The sequence below is a fragment of the Neltuma alba genome, unplaced genomic scaffold (genome assembly GCF_004799145.2).
Source record: "Neltuma alba isolate B1F8T4 unplaced genomic scaffold, ASM479914v2 tig00012902_pilon, whole genome shotgun sequence".
Classification (NCBI taxonomy): Eukaryota; Viridiplantae; Streptophyta; class Magnoliopsida; order Fabales; family Fabaceae; genus Neltuma; species Neltuma alba.
In genome coordinates, this window is record NW_021637272.1 from 40058 (window position 1) to 60685 (window position 20628).

Here is a 20628-nt window from a genome sequence, read left to right on the forward strand (position 1 = left end):
ATCAATTTTTTTTCTAAATTACCCTTATAGATACTCCTTCAACTATAATCAAGTAAGTGAGAGAGGGAGGATATTAAAAAAGATGATTATAATGTTTTAGGAAAAACATACATATTTCTTGTAATTAACTAACTTAGCTAACTTTCTTAATCTAATCAAATTAGTTGAATAGATCTTATATTAAGGACCGGAGGAGTAGCATATATACAATTAGATCAACAATATGCAAACTTGGGTCAATGATGTGCAATTAGGGTCCGTAATATGTAGTAAGGTCTCATATGCAACTAGATATTCAAAATATGCAATTAAAATTATGCATACACAACCTGGGATCAACAATATACAATCAGGATCCATGATATGCAATAAGGTCTCCCATGCAACTAGATATCCACATATGTAATTATAATCACCGATATACAATTTTGGATAAATTATATGCAATTAGGATTCGTAGCATGCAATAAGATACCATATACAACTAAGTATTCACAATATGCGATTAAAATCATCAATACTCAACCCCGCGGGATTAGGTCAGCTGGCTAGGGCTGTTCTAGCTTAACCACGGATCTCGAGTTCGAGATGTGGGAACGCAGCACTCCAAGGGGCCAGGGGACGCTGTCCAAAAGGATCCTTGCAAGCCCCCGAATCCGGACTAGTCTGGGGTCGCTGTCACGGCTGAAAGACGCCTATTTCCCTGGGATACCGGATGAAGTAATCCAAAAAAAAAAAATCATCAATACTCAAGTTTGGATCAATAATATGCAATTAGGATTTGTGATATACAATAAGATATCATATATAATTAGAATTCATGATATGCAAATGAGGATACGTCATATGCAATTAGAATTCGTAATATACAATAAGATTCCATATACAATTAAGTATCCACTATAGACAATTAAGATCCGTGATATGTAAATAAAGATCTGTCATATACAATCAGCATATGTTGGTAGAACATAGGTTTTTTTTCTACCACACTTATTGGTACTTGAGGGACTTACGCCTTTGAATTTGTTGCAAGTCTCATTTCTATATTAATTTGTTAAATAGGGATTTTTAACCAAATTTTGTCAATAAAAATCGCCTGTAAGGTTAAAGATTATAAGGCCATAGAAAACCGAAGAACAAAAGTTATGCAAGGCCCGCGGCATAGTGTCTTTTTTTTTTTTTTGATCTGATGCGGCATAGTGTCTCAATCCTAGGCATAGACCTATTAATTCTTTGATCTTTAGCCATCTTTTTTTTATTGGTTTTTGAACAGAGAATTCTTCTACTTTCTTCTCTTTCTTTTTTCTTTCCTTCTATTTTATCTCTCTATATCTAAACTAATCTTTGTCCCTTTCCTTTTGTCATTTTCTCGCTCAAGCTTCTTTCCTTATTTGTGAAACTGTTTTAAAACACTCATGACTACGTTTTGCGTAAATTGAGATGAAACTTATTTTTTATATTTATCTTATATTTTGTAAATTATGATTAAAAAATTATTTATAAATTATTCTAAACAGGTCCAATATTCTATCCATTATTCAGGTACTCTCATAGTCCCTTTCCCTCTATCACCTCTTTCCTTTTTTTTCTTACCAGAAACCCACCTACTCTTCTCTCTCTATTATTCAGTCCTTTTCCTCTCTGGCTCTCTCACTCTCTCCCCCTCTCTTACTCATGACCATTGGAAAAAAATAGACATTAACCCGGATAACCCACCTCACCTAGCAGCTGGATTATTATTGGTTTATGCTGGTTCAAAGCAAGTCACTCTAGTTCTATACTTTCCTAGTTCAAAAGCCAAGTTAGACTAGATTATTGGCCGGGTGACTAGTTTCTGATACTGGTTTGGTCCGGTCTTTCGAATCATGAGTAATTAAATTTTTTTATTGAGACATGATTGTAATTCTCCTCAGATTCACTTGCATGTAAACTAGTTTGAGAATCTCTTGTCCATATATTCCACATACAAATTTCATCCTCATCACAATTCTATTCACATGTGAAACACTTGAATTGGTAACAACCAGGGTCTTTGTCAGTTTAGAAAATTACTACGTTTTGGCATTCTTATAAATTCTTTCACTAATTTTAATGAAATTAATTGAAAATTATATTTTGACATTTTGCCTACTGTTTACCCAAAGTCATGCGTTATGACAATGGATAATCTTTTGACGAAGAATTGATATTAGATTTTTACAGCTCAAATGTTTGTAATTACTATCTCCATTTTTAATATAAAAATTTGTTTGATTTTTGTTTTGATAATAAATATAAGATCTTAATTCATTTTGTCACTCATATTTATCTTTTGTTTTTCAAGATATTCCTTGTAATAGTAGTAGTTTTAGTCAATACACTTGATTAGTAAGGATATTTTAGGAAAGATAATATCTATTAATTACAAATAACTAACATAATTGATTTCTTTAATCTATTTAAATTAGCCAACTAGATTTTATATTAAGGACCAGAGGTAATATATGTTTAATAATTAATCAATATATATTATATAAAAAAATTTTCTTAAATATTTGTTTTTTAGGTTACATTATTTTGTTTAATTATAAATTTAAACTATTTTGACTAATTCAGATGGGATAAGGGCCAATTTTCCTCTGGAAGTTGTCACTTAGGAGCCGTGGGTGGCAAAAAAATTTTTAGGAGCAATATTGCCTCAAAAATTTTAACAACGTAGCAATATCACCCCACCTACTAGCAAAGTTAATTTTGACAATTAGTTGACCCAATTTTATTGAATTGGCTCTGATAGATAGGAGTTAATGCCATGTGTTACTCACCTATCATGCCGCGTGAGCATCATCTTATTATCACCACCACACTCGTTGAAATCCAAGCTCCACTGCACCTCCTTCTTCCCAAACCTTCAACCATTTCATCTCATAATAGTTAATCTTCCTTTCTTTTTCGCTCCTTATAACCTAAAAAACTTCTTATCTGCTTCGTCAAAGCGAAAAATGGCTACAGAGGCTGTGGTCTTTCCGCAAGATCCATTCAACTATAGTTACATGTTAGGAATTGGTCATGGTTTAGAAGCGGAGCAAGAGAGAGGGTTCGCTGGGATCACAGGCAATGTGAATTTTGATTACTCTTCGGTGTTGCAAGATGTGAAGGAGTCATGGGATGACTCACATTGCCATCTAACTTAATCGCTGCAAGCAGATGAGTAAGTACCTGGCCGTGCTCCGATCCTCGATGCCTCCTTCTTATGTTCAAAGGGTCAGTATAATTCTCACTCTTTGCTTCATTTCCTTCTTCTTTGATCCGTATCCAAATTCATTACTTCTTTTCGTTTGTTATGTCCCGAAAACAGGGTGACGAAGCCTCTATAATTGGAGGCGCCATTAGCTTCGTAACAGAGCTGGAACAACCCATTTCTTGTTGTTTCGTAATTGCTCTGTTTTTTAGTACTAAGTACAGGGGTGCTCGGCAACTACAACTGTATATGCTATAATCTCTTCAAAACCGTTCATCACTATTGTTTTCGTTTCCCTTTTATTGGCCTCTTAACGCCCTGACAGGCTGACACTATTTTCATGTTCGCAATAATTATGCATCAAGCCCAAACAATCTGCATACTCAGATTGAAAGAAAGTCGGTGGCTGGAGCTCTTGGAGCGACAGGAGTGGCTCTTGTTCCAGCAAACTAATGAGACCCATTTCGATCGAGCTAATAAACAAGGGATGTGAATATTCTCACCTAAGATTTCTTTCCATTCAAGGTAATCAGTAATGTTCTTATTTGTTTAAGGAATGAGCAAACATTTGAAAAATGAATTCTTGTATTTCCTTTCCCACGAGTTTTATCACAAAGAATAATAATTAAGATTGCACTTTTCTTTGCGAGCTTTTTAAATGGACTAAAGGCAGGTTTTTGCTCCTGCAATCTCATGCTGTATCTTAACTTCTCTTTCCTTTTCTCAGTTGTCAGCTTATTATTATTAAGAAACTAAGGCGTCTTGCAAATTTGAACAGGTGAAGGTAGAGGATATCTGAGTGTTTGTCGGCGTAATACTGTGACATAAAGATTGGAGATAAGTGTGCTACGTTTTTAATACTTTCGGGACACTATTACTTCTAAAAAGCTTTCAGATGGCCATAGCTCTTAAGCAACAACTTTCAGGATAAAATTGAATCTTATTCTACGTCAGATATAATATCCTCAATCAAAACACGTACACCAAAAAAGAATTTAATAATCATATGTACAGTTAAAGTATACGTTTGATTGCCTATTTAATACTATTACTTCTCCGGCTCTGTAATATAAGACCCATTTAACTAATTTGATTAGATTAAGAAAGTTAGATAAGTTAGTTAATTATAAGAAATGTAACACGTTTTTTCTAAAACATCATAATCATTTTTCTAAATACCACATCTCTCTCTTCTATTTGATTATGATTGAGGGAGTATCCATAGGGCTAATTTAGAGAAAACTGATAAATATGAGAAATGTGTCTTATATATAGGACCAAAATTAACTCAACAATTGGGTCCTCTATTGAGGATTGGAGGAGTAATATTTAATTTAGACTTCGAGTTTATAATGCATATATTTAGTCATTTAATCTAAATATTATTAGTTTCATTTAATGAAAAATACCAACTCAGAAAATTTAAATGGTGGCTGAATGATTAAATGTCCCAAAAGAATGCTTAAATTTTAATCTTTTAATATAATTAAATGATTAAATTAAGCATTTGAATAAATTAAAAGACTAAAATTTAAGCATGCTTTAATAATTGATAAACCATTTAAATTTACTACATCAATATTTTTCATTAAATGAGACTAAGGTGTTGAGATTAAAGAATAAAAAATGTATAAAGAGGCTATAAGCCGAAATTTCATGTAAAATTAGAGAACCAAGCATATACTTTAATCTTGTAAATTTGTGCAAACTGCGGGATTGTTTTGAAGTGTCAGGCCAAAATACAAACATCCAAAACGATTCTGACATTAATATTAGTTAGTTGACTAAGTCAATTATCAATTTTTCTTAATTAAAACATAATTACAAAATAAAACGGTGATGCAGGAAAGGGTCGCTCAAAATTGACTTTTCAACAAATTAAACAAGAGTGGCAGGAACGAAGAAGATAAAGATGAAAACAAGAACAAAACTATAATTCTCTTTAATTATTTACACGTACATAATAATCAATGTATCAGCGGCCGGAGGAGGCAAATGGTTCCGTGAAAGTCAAATAAGCAATAGAAGCATGGCTAATAGGAAAATTAGAGGATAATAAAGAACATGCTCGACGGGACCAGCCACCTAAATTTCTGGACTTGATTAAATCCAACAAGTTGTCAGGCAACTGAGAATCTCCATCTAAGAATTCCACAATACTAGATAACGTAGGCCTAGCTGAAACAATAGGATGTGAACATAGCAAGCCAAGTTTGAGAACCAATTCAGCTTCATCCACTTCATATGCATCCCCCAATCTGCTATCAACTGCTTCACAAATGTCTCCTTGATCCCAACAATCCATAACCCATTCCATCAGCAAAACTTTCTCCGGTGAGGTCTGAGTTTCAACCGGCCTTCTTCCACAAGCAATCTCCAATAACAACACCCCAAATGAATATATATCGGTATATGTGTTTGATTTTCCTCTTTGCACAATTTCTGGGTCCATATAGCCTGGAGTTCCTGCTACAAGAGATGTTTGAGGATCATTTCCATGGTCACATAACTTAGCCAGACCAAAATCTCCGAGTCTAGCATTCATGTTGTTGTCCATTAGTATATTGGCTGGCTTGATGTCTCTGTGGATAACAACTTGAACCCATTGGTGATGAAGATATAAGAGTGCAGAAGCCACATCTTTGATGATCTTGAACCTTTGTTTCCAGTCGAGTGTGTTGTTGTTGGGCAGGCGGTAAAGGAACTTGTCTAGACTTCCATTAGGCATATAGTCATAAACTAAGAATAGTTCTTTTCCTCTTCTACAATAGCCAAGAAGTCTCACCAAGTTTGGATGCCTGAGACGGCCGATAGTTGAGATTTCTGCCACAAATTCTCTCATCCCTTGTTTTGAATCATGAGAAATTCTTTTCACTGCAATTTGAACATTGGACAATGGGAGAATTCCCCTGTATACTCTTCCAAAACCTCCTCTTCCAAGAAGTTGGCTCTCTCTAAACCCTCTTGTTGCAACGAACAAGTCCTTGTAGGTAAACCTATGAGGCCCATACAAGACTTGCCATTCTTCAACAACTTGAATGAATTTTCTCCTCCGTACAATCAAAAGCACACCATAAATAATCAAGACTAGAAGGATAACTGCACTTGCTGATGATGATAATATAATTATCAACATTTTCTTGTCTCCTTTCCCGACCCTTTCATTTGGATCTAAAATTACTCCAGGAATGTCAGGAAGGCGAGAAAGTTTAATCTCCTCAGCTTGACCATTCATCCTGAAACTCCAACCCAATATATAATGAGATGAATTTGACCCGGTAGAGGATGTGAATCCAACATACATAAACTCAAAGAAATAAGCAGAAAGATCTCTTTTCAGTGTGACAAGAGGGGTCTCAGGTTTAGGCATGTTTATTGGATGAATTGTAATACTGAGTTTCTGATCTGTACTATTATATTCAACCCAAACCTGAAACGGTTCTCCACTCGTAAGATCTATCTGTCTGAAAAGACCATGATCAGTATAGTAACCTGCAGAAGATTTATTGACGGAGTCCAACCCATTAATATCAATCCCGAGATGGTTATCATCCATATCACCAAATTGAAAATCCTGGTCAGTGTCAAGCTCTATTGCCACAATATGATCGGAACTTTCACCATTGGAGGTGGCGTTGAACAGGCCAAGATATTGGTTTGGCTGAGCTCCAGGAATACCCTTGGTAGGCGAGATAGCGAAGGCGAGTCCATGGCCGAGAAATTGAGGATCGGTGGCTACTATTGCAAAGATAAAAGTGGTGGAGAAAGAGACGACAGGAGTAGTATTGGAATTCTTGAATGGAAGAGGAAGATTGTAAAAGACTTGCCCGGCTTCACTTAGGCCACCATCGGCATATATTACACTTGCTGACATGTTGGAATCTTCGAGTTCTTGATTACTGCCTGCTCCCAACTTGAAGTATCCATCAAACAAGAATTCGACATCACTTGTGTTCTTGTTGTCTGAATATGCTATGTTCAGGGACAAATACAGCAAGAAAATGGTGATAGACATGGTGGGATTCCTTGAAACTTTGGAAGTTTCCATTTTCTGGTTTGAAGAGAATGGATTCATTTTCAACCAAAGCTTTCATACGTGGGGTTTAAAGCTACGACTCATTAACGACTTCAATTTGTAGGCTCTTTCTTTTCAATATCATTGTTTTTCTAAACCAACCCATTTCGTCTGACGATTCAATTTAATAGAGGATCATAGCCATGAGAAGTTTCATGTTTGAATGTCTTTTCAAGGTCAAAAAATTTCTAAAATATTGGAGTAGACTAAGCAATTAGTGGTTACTAATGGGCCATGTTTAATTTTTGTGACAGTGTTAAACGTAATATTTTTTCTTTTTCATTTGGCAGGTATCACACGATTAGATTTAGATATGAATGAATAATAATGTCATTTTCGATCATTTAATATATATATATATATATATATATAGTCTATTAGGTGGAGCAAATTTCTTCTCAAGTGGGAAAAAGTTTTAAATTATTATTGATAATTGACGCAGCCAGCACGTTATTATATATAAGAGGGCCAAAACCCAAATGTTAGTTTATATGATGTGAAAGGGGAGATGAGGATATTCTATATAGCAGTTGTCTGTGGAGGGTTCTCAAGCATAGTCTCCCTTTCCCCCTCTCATTAATAATTAATCACTGGGCTTATTATATGATTCAACTTAATTGTTGCAGAGTATACTCCACGTACAACAGACCATAATTAGTCTCCTTTAAGGTATTGAGAGTGAAAAATAGAAATATCTTAATTAGGTTGCTATATTATTTATGATGAGAGATTATATTCAAACTCCTATCAACTTTGAGATCATTCTCATCACTTGATCTGTTTAGGATTAAATTATATGTTTGGTTATTTAAGGCCACATCAAATTTCATTACAGACCCTTACATTTAGAAGGTATATTTTGCCACCCATATATCGATCTTAATAACATTAGTCTAATTTGATGGAAAATACTAACTCAGTAAATTTAAATGATAACTTCCAATTAAATACTAACAAACCATTATGCTTAATTTTTAATTTTTTAGTATAATCATTTTTCTATTATAAAATTTAAGCATGCTTCGTTGGCACTAATACAATCATTGTATACTTCGGGCTTTATTTAGTTGATAATTGTAAATTTAATGGTAATTTAGTAGTAGCGTTTTGTAACTGCTGCAATATTTTTAGTTTTTTTTTTTTTAAATATGTAGTGATTGATTGCCGAGCATAATTAATCACCTTCAGATGTTGAAAGCTTAGAGATATCTTAATTACATTGCAGTATTTACGAGATGAGATTCAAACCCCCTAGCCACTTACTTAAATGATTGAAATCCTTATCACTTAGTTGTTGATTTATTTAATTGATTATTTGAATTAATTTAATTTTATCCGTTGTGTCGATGAAAACTATTCCAAGTCAACCTGTGAAGGCAAGTTTTTTTATGTTTAAGAATGAAAAACCATTTTTCTAGGCTCTAACAAAATCGTTGATTCATCCTTAAGTATTGGCTTCGAGTGGTTGACTTTCAATGCATTACTTGTCCCAAAAAAAAAAAACTTCAACTCATTAAGGTCAAAAGCAGCCATGGGTACTATTTTTCATGATTGAAATACCGAGTCTCTCCAGATATCTGTGTGTGTGTGTGTGTGTTTACTTCTATAGTATTTATCAGCATTTTATCACACACACATATATATAGAGAATACAAAACTAACTAAATTTGACGGCTCCTCCCCGGCCATCACATTCAAGAGGGAAACCCACTTTTTCAAAATTGTTAAATCAACCCCAAGCTTAAAGGGGGAATTAATATTTTCATGATTCCTTAAAAATAAATAATGAAATAAAAAGTGAAACACAACAAAGTAAAGTCACAAAATTGCCTACTACTTCCTATCTCAATTATAAGATATCGTTTGTAGGTTATAAAAAAAATTTTATAATTAGGACTAGAACTAATATTACTGTTTAAGAGGCCCCAAAAAGATTTGAAATCTATTTTGTACGTCAGCAGCACCAACAGCAGGAGTAGTCTACTCTAACATAACATGCATCATGAAGCAGACTTTGGATCAAGTTGAACAGTAAGGGAGAAACATATTCTGCTGCATTTATTTTACTTATCTTAGGCAAATATCAGCATTAATGATGATTCGAAATAGATTTATTGGCTTGTTTTGGACTTGGATTTAATTTTGAAATTGAAAGTCGACAGTTTATAACTCAAATGACACCTCATATATCCTTTCATACGGAAGGTAGGAGCTTATAACTCAGTTGATACCTCATTCCTCCTTTCTTAAAAAAGATTGTAGGTTTTACTCCCTCTATCCCTTATTGTAAAATTTATAAAATATCAAATTGTTATTTAAAAATAATAAATATATAAAAATATATTTTTTAAATATGTCTTTATTTATAAATAGGTTGGTGAGAGTGAAAAAAAATAATAAAAAATAACAAGGAATATATTAATTAAAGATAAAATAAATAAAAATACATTTTATATTCAGATAAACTCAAAGTAAATCTAATAAAATATGACAAGTTAATTCAAAAATTTGAATTTTATAATAAAAACACACGGACTGTATCATAATCAAAGGTGTGTGCGTTTGTCCTTGATCACTCTCTTCCTGTACATTTTGAGGCGGACGGTGACGAATGACAGTAGGCTTGTTTAGCCTGTTATTGTATGCCGGGTTTTCATTTATTGACTTTTAGTTATCATTTAAAAAAAAAAAAAAGGGTGTGTGAGTGTGCAACATGTGGATGGGTTAACGTATTACTTACTCAAATTAAAAGTAACAATTTTGAAAGCAGCCCATCCAATGAACACGCGTCGGTGTGTTCCGCGTTGCACGGTTTTCTATTACGTTTGAAAAAGGATGTGGGCCACGCCCTGTCACACTGAATAGGGCCGGCAACCTTATTGCGTGGCCTTGTATTTTTTTAATTTTATTTCTATTTAATTTTTAGTAGGATAGAGTTTCCTTACTCATTTTTGGGTTAATATTGTTTTTAAGTCCTGAAAAGTTGACATTATTTTAGTTTTGGTTTCTGAAATTTAATCCCATTTTAATTTTGGCTTTTGAAATTTGAAGTCAATAAATTTTGTCTTTAAAATTTGACATCATTTTAGTTTCACTTAAAATTTTTGTCCCTAAAATAAAAACCATAACCAAAATGAAATTAAATTTTAAAAATCAAAATGAGATGTTTTAAATTTTAGGGTTCAAAACCACTTGAGTTTCTTCCCTACTAAGTATTCCCTTCTTCCTTTCGTCGTCTAGTCTCCCCTTTTCTTCTTGCTTTTCTCCCTTTTCTCTAGTCTCTATACTTCTTCCCTTCTTTGTTATCCATCTTCTCTCTTTAACATTCCCCATGTTGGATCATATGGAGAAGCTAACTGAGCACCAATCTTCCATATATAATTAAACACTAACATCTGACGCCTTCCGCTCAATCTTCCAAATGATCGGCCTTAGTTAGTTAAATTTATTCCGGCCCATACAAGTCTTAGAGAGGCTCTGATTGTCTGTGCCCAGAAAGTTGGCACGCAATAGATTCATCACATATTATTGTGTTCTTATTTATAACTCACTTATATTCTAAACCTACAAACCAATAAACGCATGAACTAGATAACTTTTTCTATATTTGTCCTTATTAAAGAAGGAGTATTAAAAAAATGTTTTATATTTTTTTTGACCTCTTTACTTTACCTTTTTCCTCATTTACTAAATCGAAAAGAGTGAAATTGAGAAAAACTCATTAATTAATTTACTAGTGACTTATAAATACAAACAGACTAATATAATGACAACAAGTAGTTGAACCAGGATGAGCATGCACTTTCAGTATTGAATTCAACATATCCACCTTCAATATAAAAGAATATCACAAGAAAGGTATTAACTCATTATTTTTTTAATGAAATTAAAGAAAAGCACCACAAGCTCTATGCCAAAATGTGCATGGCATCCTCAAGCAAAACTTTATCAGATATAAGAAATCGTTTAATTTTTATTTTGATATTAAATATAATATTTTAATTCACTTTGTCTCTCATATTTATTTATTTTTTTTTCAAAATAGTCTTCGTAATAATAATAATTATAGCCAATATACTTTATTAGTAAGGGTGTTTTTAAGGAAAAAAAATCTATTTATTACAAATAACTAACATAACAAATTTTCTTAATCTACTCAAATTACTCTACTAACTCTTATAGTAAGAATAAGATGTAGTATAAAATTTCATCTTAATCCTTGATGTACAAAGTATTATTTTAATCCTAATATCATTAAAAAATGTTAACATTAAAATTTATGTGTTGGCAAAACGACATTGAATATTCACATATCAAGTTTAATTTTTAAAATAATAATGATTATCACAAAAAAAAAAATCATTTGAGGTCATGGCTAAAAGATGAAAAGATAATGATACTTTTTAAAGTTAAGGTTCAAATTGAAATTATGAGAGGATGACATGTAATGTCTTGCCTTTACCTTATATCTCGTCCGTTGTCTTGTCCATCTATATTTTCCAGCTGCAAATTTCTTCCTCCTTACAAAGTCTATTTAAGTGGGAAACACTTGACTTATACTAACAACCAGAGGCTTCGTCAACGTAGGAAAAGTCGTCCAAAATAACTACCCTATTAAGATTTTTTTTAGTACTACGTTTCGATTTGATTTCATCAACATGTAATGAAATATCCAAGATTCACAATCCCTAAATTAGGTCCATGGACCAATTAGAAATTTGTTGAATTTACCAACTAGATTTGGAATATTCCTATTTCAGGTGCCTTTATATGAGATTTTTCCTTATTTATTGGTTAAAGCCACCCCCATCCGCGGTTGCAACTCTGACGACAAAAGGCGGCCATGGCCCCGACAACATGTTCATTACAAAAATTTTGTTATAAGTAACTAATGAGGACTTGTGAATTGTTTAATTAAACTTGTCAATCTATATGTGATTGACATACAACAACAAAACTTCTGCAATAAAATTGTAATTTTTAACAAATATTCATTGTTAATTCAATCACAAAAAATACTTATATATAAATTAACGAGTTCTATTTAGCAATTCACAAGTTTTCGTTAACTATTTATAACAAAACATTTACAATAATAAAGTTGTACTTTTTAATAAATCTTTTTGTTATTCAATTATAAGAAAGTTTATGAATTAATACACCTTTGTGGTTATTCACTCACAAACTATTGCAATAAAGTTACACTTTTCAATAAATTAATATACGTTATTCAATCATAAGATAGGTTTATTTGAAAATTAACGCATTCAATTTAGCAATTCATAAGTCCCCATTTACTATTCGCAACAAAACATTCACGATATAATTGCATTATTCAATAAACCTTTGTTAATATTCAATCACAAAATAATCTTAAAAATATACAAGTCAAATTTAGTGATTCACAAGTTCTCATTAACTATTCATAAAAAAAAAAAAATTGATATGAACTTGTCACCGGAGTACTGACCATTGTATGACTATCGCTATCGGATCTCTTCCAGTGCTTGGCAGAAATGGCTCTAAAGAAAACAAAGTGGTGACTTGGAAAAGGGAAAAATAAAAACAAAAAAGACAAAATACCTAGCATACGCAAATCCTGAATTAGATCTATAAATTAATTAATAATTTGTTGAATTTGCTAACCGGTTTAAGTTTTTTCTATTTTGGGTGGCTTTAAAGGGGATTTTCCCTTTCTTTCCAAATCAAAAATATAATTAGAAAAATAGACGCAATAAAGGGGCCCTCAAAGTTGAATAAACTCTAGACTTTTCAACATATAATAGTGGCACGAGCAAAGTAGATACATTAATTTTCTTGATTTACATATATAATTAATGTATTAGCGTCCGGAGCAGGCAAATGATTCTGTTAAAGTTAAAGAAGCCATAGAAGTTTGGCCAGTAGGAAAATCAGAGAATGATGAAGAACATACATGACTGGAGCAGCCGCTTAAGTTTCTAGCCTTGATTAAATCTGATAAGTTATCAGGCAACTGAGAATCTCCATCTAAGTATTGCACCACACGAGAAATAGCAGGCCTAGCTGAAGCAATAGGATGTGAACACAGCAAGCCAAGTTTGAGAACCAATTCAGCTTCATCCACTTCATATGCATCCCCCAATCTTCTATCAACTGCTTCACAAATGTCTCCTTTATCCCAACAATCCATAACCCATTCTATCAGCAAACTTTCTCCGGGGAAGTCTGAGTTTCCACCGGCCTTCTTCCACAAGCAATCTCCAGTAATAACACCCCAAATGAATATATATCGGTGTATGTGTTTGATTTTCCACTCTGCACAATTTTTGGGTCTATATAGCCTGGAGTCCCTGCTACATGAGATGTTTGAGGATTATTTCCGTGGTCACATAGCTTGGCGAGGCCAAAATCTCCAAGTCTAGCATTCATGTCATTGTCCATCAGTATATTGGCTGGTTTGATGTCTCTATGGATAACAACTTGAACCCACTGCTGGTGAAGATATAAGAGTGCAGATGCCACATCTTTGATGATCTTGAATCTTTGTTTCCAACTGAGTTTGTCGTCGTTGTTGGGAAGGCAGTAAAGGAACTTGTCTAGACTTCCATTAGACATATAGTCATAAACTAACAAAAGTTCTTTCTTCCTTTTGCAGTAGCCAAGAAGTCTTACCAAGTTTGGATGCCTGAGACGGCCGATGGTTGCGATTTCTGCTATGAATTCTCTCATCCCTTGTCTTGAATCATGAGAAATTCTTTTCACTGCTATTTGAATAGTGGAAAATGGTAGAATTCCTTTGTACACCCTGCCAAAACCACCTCTGCCAAGAAGTTGACCCTCTCTAAACCCTTTTGTTGCAATGAATAAGTCCTTGTAAGTGAACCTATGAGGCCCATACAAGATTTGCCAATCTTCAAGAACTTGAATGAATTTTCTTCTCCTTACAATCATAACCACACCATAGATCAAGATTAGAAGGATAACAGCACCCACTATTGATGATATAGCCATCAACATTTTCTTGTGTACTTTCCCTCTTCCAGTCCTTTCATTTGGATCTAAAAGTCCAGGAATGTCAGGAAGGCGAGAAAGATGAACCTCGTCAGCTTGACCGTTCATCCTGAAACTCCAACCCAATATGTAATGAGAAGAATTTGAACCACTAGAAGATGAGAATCCAACATACATAAACTCAAAGAAATAAGAAGAAAGATCTCTTTTCAGCGTGACAAGAGGGGTCTCAGGTTTAGGCATGTTTATTGGATGAATTGTGACACTGAGTTTCTGATCTGTACTATCATATTCAACCCAAACCTGCATCGGTTCTCCACTTGAGAGATCTAGCTTTCTGAAACGACCACGATCAGTATAGTAACCTGCAGAAGATTTATTGACGGAGTCCAACCCATCAATATCAATCCCGAGATGGTTGTCATCAATATCACCAAACTGAAAATCCTGGTCAGTATCAAGCTCTATTGCCACAATATGATTGGAACTTTCACCATTGGAGGAGGCATTGAAGAGGCCAAGATACTGGTTTGGCTGAGCTCCAGGAATTCCTCTTTTAGGCGAGATAGCGAAGGCGAGTCCATGGCCGTGAAATTTAGGATCGGTGGCTACTACTGCAAAGATGAAAGTGGTGGAGAAAGAGAAGACAGAAGGAGCGGTATTGGAATTCTTGAATCGAAGAGGAAGATTGTAAAAGACCTGCCATGCTTCACTTAGGCCACTATCTGCCTGCATTCCTCGTGCTGACATGTTGGAATTTTTGAGCTGCATATCATTGCCTGTTCCCAACTTGAAGTATTTATCAAACATGAATCCGACGGTACTCATGTTCTTGTCTGAATAAGCTATGTTCAGGAACAGGCACAGCATGAACATGGTGATAGACATGGTCGGTTTCCTTAGGACTGGAAGTTTCTGTTTTCTGGTTTGAAGAGAATGGATCCTATACTGGTTTTCAACAAAACTTTCATACGTGGGGTTTACGGTCGGTTTCTTTATTTGTTTTTCTTAACAAATAAAAGAATATCACAAGAAAGATATTAACTCATTATTTTTTTTAATAAAATTAAAGAAAAGCACCCCAAGCTCTACGTCAGGATGTGCATGGCATCCTCAAGCAAAGCTTTCTCGAATATAAGAACTCATTTATTTTTATTTTGGTCTTAAATATTTGATTCCAATTCACTTTATTTCTTATATTTATTTATTTTTATCAAAATAGTCTTTATAATAATAATAATTATAGCTAATATACTTAATTAGCAAGGATTTTTTAAGAAAAATAACATTTATTTATTACAAATAACTAACATCACAAATTTTCTTAATCTACTCACATTACTTAACTAACTCTTATAGTAAGGATCACATGTAGTATAAAGTTTCATCTTAATCCCTTGATGTATAAAGTATTATTTTAATCCTAATATCATTAAAAAAAATGTTAACATTAAAATTTATGTGTTGGCAAAACGACATTGAATATTCACATATCAAGTTTAATTTTTAAAATAATAATGATTGTTAAAAAAAAAAATCATTTGAGGTCATGGCTAAAGGAATGAAAAGATATCGATACTTTTTTAAAGGAATAAAAAGATATTGATACATTTTTAAAGTTAAGGCCTTTACTTTATTTCTCGTCCGTTGTCTTGTCCATCTATATTTTCCAGCTGCAAATTTCTTCCTCCTTACAAAGTCTATTTAAGTGGGAAACACTTGACTTTTACTAACAACCAGAGGCTTCGTCAACGTAGGAAGGTCGTCCAGAATAATTAGCCTATTAAGAATTTTTTTTTTTTACCGCGTTTCGATTTGATTTCATCAACATGTAATGAAATATCCAACATTCACAATCCCTAAATTAGGTCCATGGACCAATTAGAAATTTGTTGAATTTACCAACTAGATTTGGAATATTCCTATTTCAGGTGCCTTTATAAGAGATTTTTCCTTATTTATTGGTTAGGGCCACCTCCATCCGCGGTTGCAACTCTGACGACAAAAGGTGACCTTAGCACCGACAACATGTTCATTAAAAAAGTTTTGTTATAAACAACTAATGAGGACTTGTGAATTGTTTAATTAAACTTGTCAATCTATATGTGATCGACGTACAACAACAAAACTTCTGTAATAAAATTGTAATTTTTGATAAATGTTCATTGTTAATTCAATCACAAAAAATACTTATATATAAATTAACGAGTTCTATTTAGCAATTCACAAGTTTTCGTTAACTATTCATAACAAAACATTTACAATAATAAAGTTGTACTTTTTAATAAATCTTTTTTGTTATTCAATTATAAGAAAGGTTTATGAATTAATACACCTTTGTGGTTATTCACTCACAAAACTATTGCAATAATGTTACACTTTTCAAAAAATTAATATACGTTATTCAATCATAAGATAAGTTTGAAGAATAACGCATTCAATTTAGCAATTCATAAGTCCCCATTTACTATTCACAACAGAACATTCACGATAGAATTGCATTATTCAATAAACCTTTGATAATATTCAGTCACAAAATAATCTTAAAAATATACAAGTCAAATTTAGTGATTCACAAGTTCTCATTAACTAATCATAAAACAAAAAGATTGATATAAACTTGTCACCAGACCATTGCATGACTATCGCCGTCGGATTTCTTCACTACAAAAAAATTGACTTTCAGCGGCGACAAAAGTCGCCGCTAAAAGTACAAAAGTCGCCGCTGAAAAGTCGTTGCCGTAGCAGCCGTGGCTGAAAACTTTCAGTGGCGACTAAAAAGGTCGCCGTTAAAAGATACTTTCAGCGGCGACTTTTAGAAGTTTCAGCGGCGACAAATGTCGCCGCCGAAAACACTTTCAGCGGCGACAAAAAAGTCGCCGCAGAAAAAACTTTGGCGGCGACACTCTTGTCGCCGCCGAAAGTAATGCCTAAGAAGAATTGGCTTTACCAATGCCACGTCATCACCGCCGGTGCCACGTCATCGTCTCCGGCCGCCACGTCATCACCGTCGACCTCCACGTCATCGCCATCGGCGGCCACGTCATCACCGCTGACCGCCACATCATCACTAGCCACCTCCACGTCATTGCCACGTCACTCCTCCTCGCCACGTCATCGTCTAAATATTTTCACCTTAAATGTGTCTTCTTCCATGTTCGAACTCGTGACTGCCTCCTTTCGTGTCCAACCTTCTTGCTGCTGAGCCAGATTGAATTTGTTTATTAATATTGTAAAATAAAATATATATTATTATATTATACTTTCAGCGGCGACAAAAAAAGTCGCCGTTGAAGGTCCACTTTCAGCAGCGACACTTTTGTCGCCACTGAAGGTCCACTTTCAGCAGCGACACTTTTGTCGCCGCTGAAAGTCTTGGTTTCAATGGCGAACTTTCAGCGGCGACTAAAAAAGTCACCGCGGAAAGTCCACTTTCGGCGGCGACTAAAAAATTCGCCGCGGAAAGTCCACTTTCGGCGGCGACCAAAAAAGTCGCCGCTGAAGGTCAATGTTGCCGCTGAAAGTCTTGGTTTCAATGGGAAACTTTCAGAAAGTCCACTTTTGGCGGCGACAAAAAAAGTCGCCACTGAAGGTCCACTTTCGGCGGCGATACTTTTGTCGCCGCTAAAAGTCTTGGTTTCAATGGTGAACTTTAGCGGCGACTAAAAAAGTCGCCGCTGAAGGTCCACTTTCGGCGGCGACACTTTTGCCGCCGCTGAAAGTCTTGGTTTTAGCGGCGACTTTTTGGTGTCGCCGCCGAAAGTGGACTTTCAGCGGCGACTTTTTTGTCGCCGCCGAAAGTCGTAGCCTAAAGTCTGTTTTTTTGTAGTGCTTCCAGTGCTTGGTAGAAATGGCTTGAAAGAAAACAAAGTGGTGACTTGGAAAAGGGGGGAAAAAAGACGAAATACCTAGCATACGCAAATCCTGAATTAGAACTATAAATTAATTAATAATTTGTTGAATTTGCTAATTTGGGTGGCTTTAAAGGGGATTTTCCCTTTCTTTCCAAGTCAAAATATAATTAGAAAACTAGATGCAATAAAGGTGCCCTCAAAGTTGAATAAACTCTAGACTTTTCAACATATAATAGTGGCATGAGAAAAGTAGATACATTAATTTTCTTGATTTATGCATATAGTTGAGTGTTCGCATTCGGTGCTCATCAGCCTGATGAGCACGGCTGATGAGCACCGAGTGCTCATCACTCAAAACACACCGTTTTGAGTAAGTGAGCAAATCTCATCCATTCATTACAAAATAATCTCAGCTGTCAGTTTATTTAATGCATTCCTCCTCCAGTTTCTTTCCCAACATGTTGAGTCCGTGAGCAGGGAGATGCGGCAACTCTGACGACTTGGTAGGATCAACGCATGGTGGTCTAAGGTGGAAAGTGGTAATGGTTATTTGATGATTTCACCGATAATCAAAATGTTGATCCCACTACAAGTTTGATGCTGTCGGCTTTGGTAAGATTTTGCAGCTTAGAAGGTGAAAGGGTTGGGTCTAAAAGGGGGGTTCTGCAGAATATTAGCGCAGGATCCATAGGTAAAGGATTCCAATCTAAAATTCCTAAGTTGTTGCAATATTTTGAAAATTTATAATGACATTTGTATATAATGCATGTGGTTGAATCATTTGATGTGGTTCCTTATATATTATTGTTTCATGAGTTGTCTTCCACCATGTTCGATCCTCACACAAATTTCATTATGGTTTTGAAATTTGTGAAATGGTTTTGGTTATATCACTTCAATAATTTTTTTTTTAGGCATAATGACATGCTGATATTGCATTTCTAGTGACAATATTTTAATGAATAAGGGTCAATCGTGGACATTGCTGCAATATTCTATTAATTAGTCCTCCTAGTTATTTGATTAATTATAAGATGTGCTTTGCATGTAATGATAAATAAAGTTTCAGATCTGTTTCAACCTTATTGTCTATTTCAAACAATCAACCTAAAAAAGAAGTAAAATCAATTGTTGAGTTTAGGTCGGCCATTTCTGTGATTCATAAAAATGATGCTTCTAAACACAAATTTCACTTCACCATAGTTTAGGTTGCTTCTTGTGTTGTTAGTTATAATAATCATATCAGAATAATGAAAAAGACTTTTTGTGACTTGGACATTGTTGATTTAGAGGACGTCACTTTTATCTAATACATTTTGCAGCTTTAGTTCTAATTTTTCTGAGGAATGGTGTGCAGAAGTCAACTAAACATATATGCTTGAAACAAGCATTAGAGCATGGGAGTGAATATCAACCAAGTCCTTATACCAGTTAGCTTGTAGTAGCGCATGGCATAATTATATGTTGATATTGCATTCCTAGTTAAATTTTTTGTAGGAATAAGAGTCAATCTTGGACATTGCTACAATATTCTATTAATTAGTCCTTATGGTTATCTAATTAATTAAATGAAGTCACTAATCTAATTAAACAAAGATGGTGATCTATGTCAAACTTATTTTTTGTTTCAAATAATCCATGTGAAAAAGAAGCAGAATCAATTCTTAAATTTAAGTTAGCAATTTCTATCATTCACAAAAGTTATGCTTCTAATTATGAAAAATGCACTTGACCATAGTTATTCCCTATATTATTAGTTGATCGGTTGGTTATAATCTATTCCAATCTTGGATCACACTTGGTTCTGTTTTTATTAAAAGTGTTTAGAAACCAACCAACCAAGAAAATGCCAATTGAAAAGTTGCCTCCTATGTTAAGTTGTCATTAGTTAACAATCATATCAAAATGAGGAAAAAGACTTTTTGGTGACATGGATATTGATGACTTAGAGGATGTCACTTTTAGTGATTATCAACCCAATCCTTACATCAGTTAGCTTATACCAACACATGGCATTTGATTTAGGTCATTTGAATATTATTATATAAAAATTTTAAAACATCTACATGTAATTTGAACTCTTACAAGTTTTATTGGATATTGCTAAACTTTATGATTGTTGTAAAATGGTCATACATAATTGTACTTTGACCAAGAAAGAAAAATAGATTGGAAACTATCAAATTAAGAATGGAGATTAATTTGCTGTAAAATCATTGTAGGGTTTGATGATTGTTGTCCAGAGATGTAAAGCATGTGCTATCCTATAATATCCTATGAAGTTGTGTTCTCCAACAGAGAAGATAGGTTGTATCCATATAGAAAAGTAGCCAGCAAAATACATGTTGTGTCTATTTCACTGTCTTGTATAAAGTAATTAATATTTCCATGTGATGAGACAATCTTTATATGTAGTAAGCAAACATACAAGTGTATAATGATGTATATTGTATACAATATATTGAAATGAATAAAAAATTATTCTT

At 33.9% G+C, this 20628-nt stretch overlaps 1 protein-coding gene and 1 pseudogene across 1 annotated transcript; both read right to left on the reverse strand.

Annotated features, from left to right (window-relative positions):
- Positions 1 to 5139: 5139 nt before the first annotated feature.
- On the reverse strand, positions 5140 to 7295 carry LOC114732332 (L-type lectin-domain containing receptor kinase V.9-like). The gene has a single exon (XM_028919622.1). The coding sequence runs from the start codon at positions 7293 to 7295 to the stop codon at positions 5196 to 5198; it is 2100 nt and encodes a 699-aa protein (XP_028775455.1). The 3' UTR covers positions 5140 to 5195.
- Positions 7296 to 13047: 5752 nt separating this feature from the next.
- LOC114732331 (L-type lectin-domain containing receptor kinase V.9-like) lies at positions 13048 to 15176 on the reverse strand (annotated as a pseudogene).
- Between the last annotated feature and the right edge of the window lie 5452 nt (positions 15177 to 20628).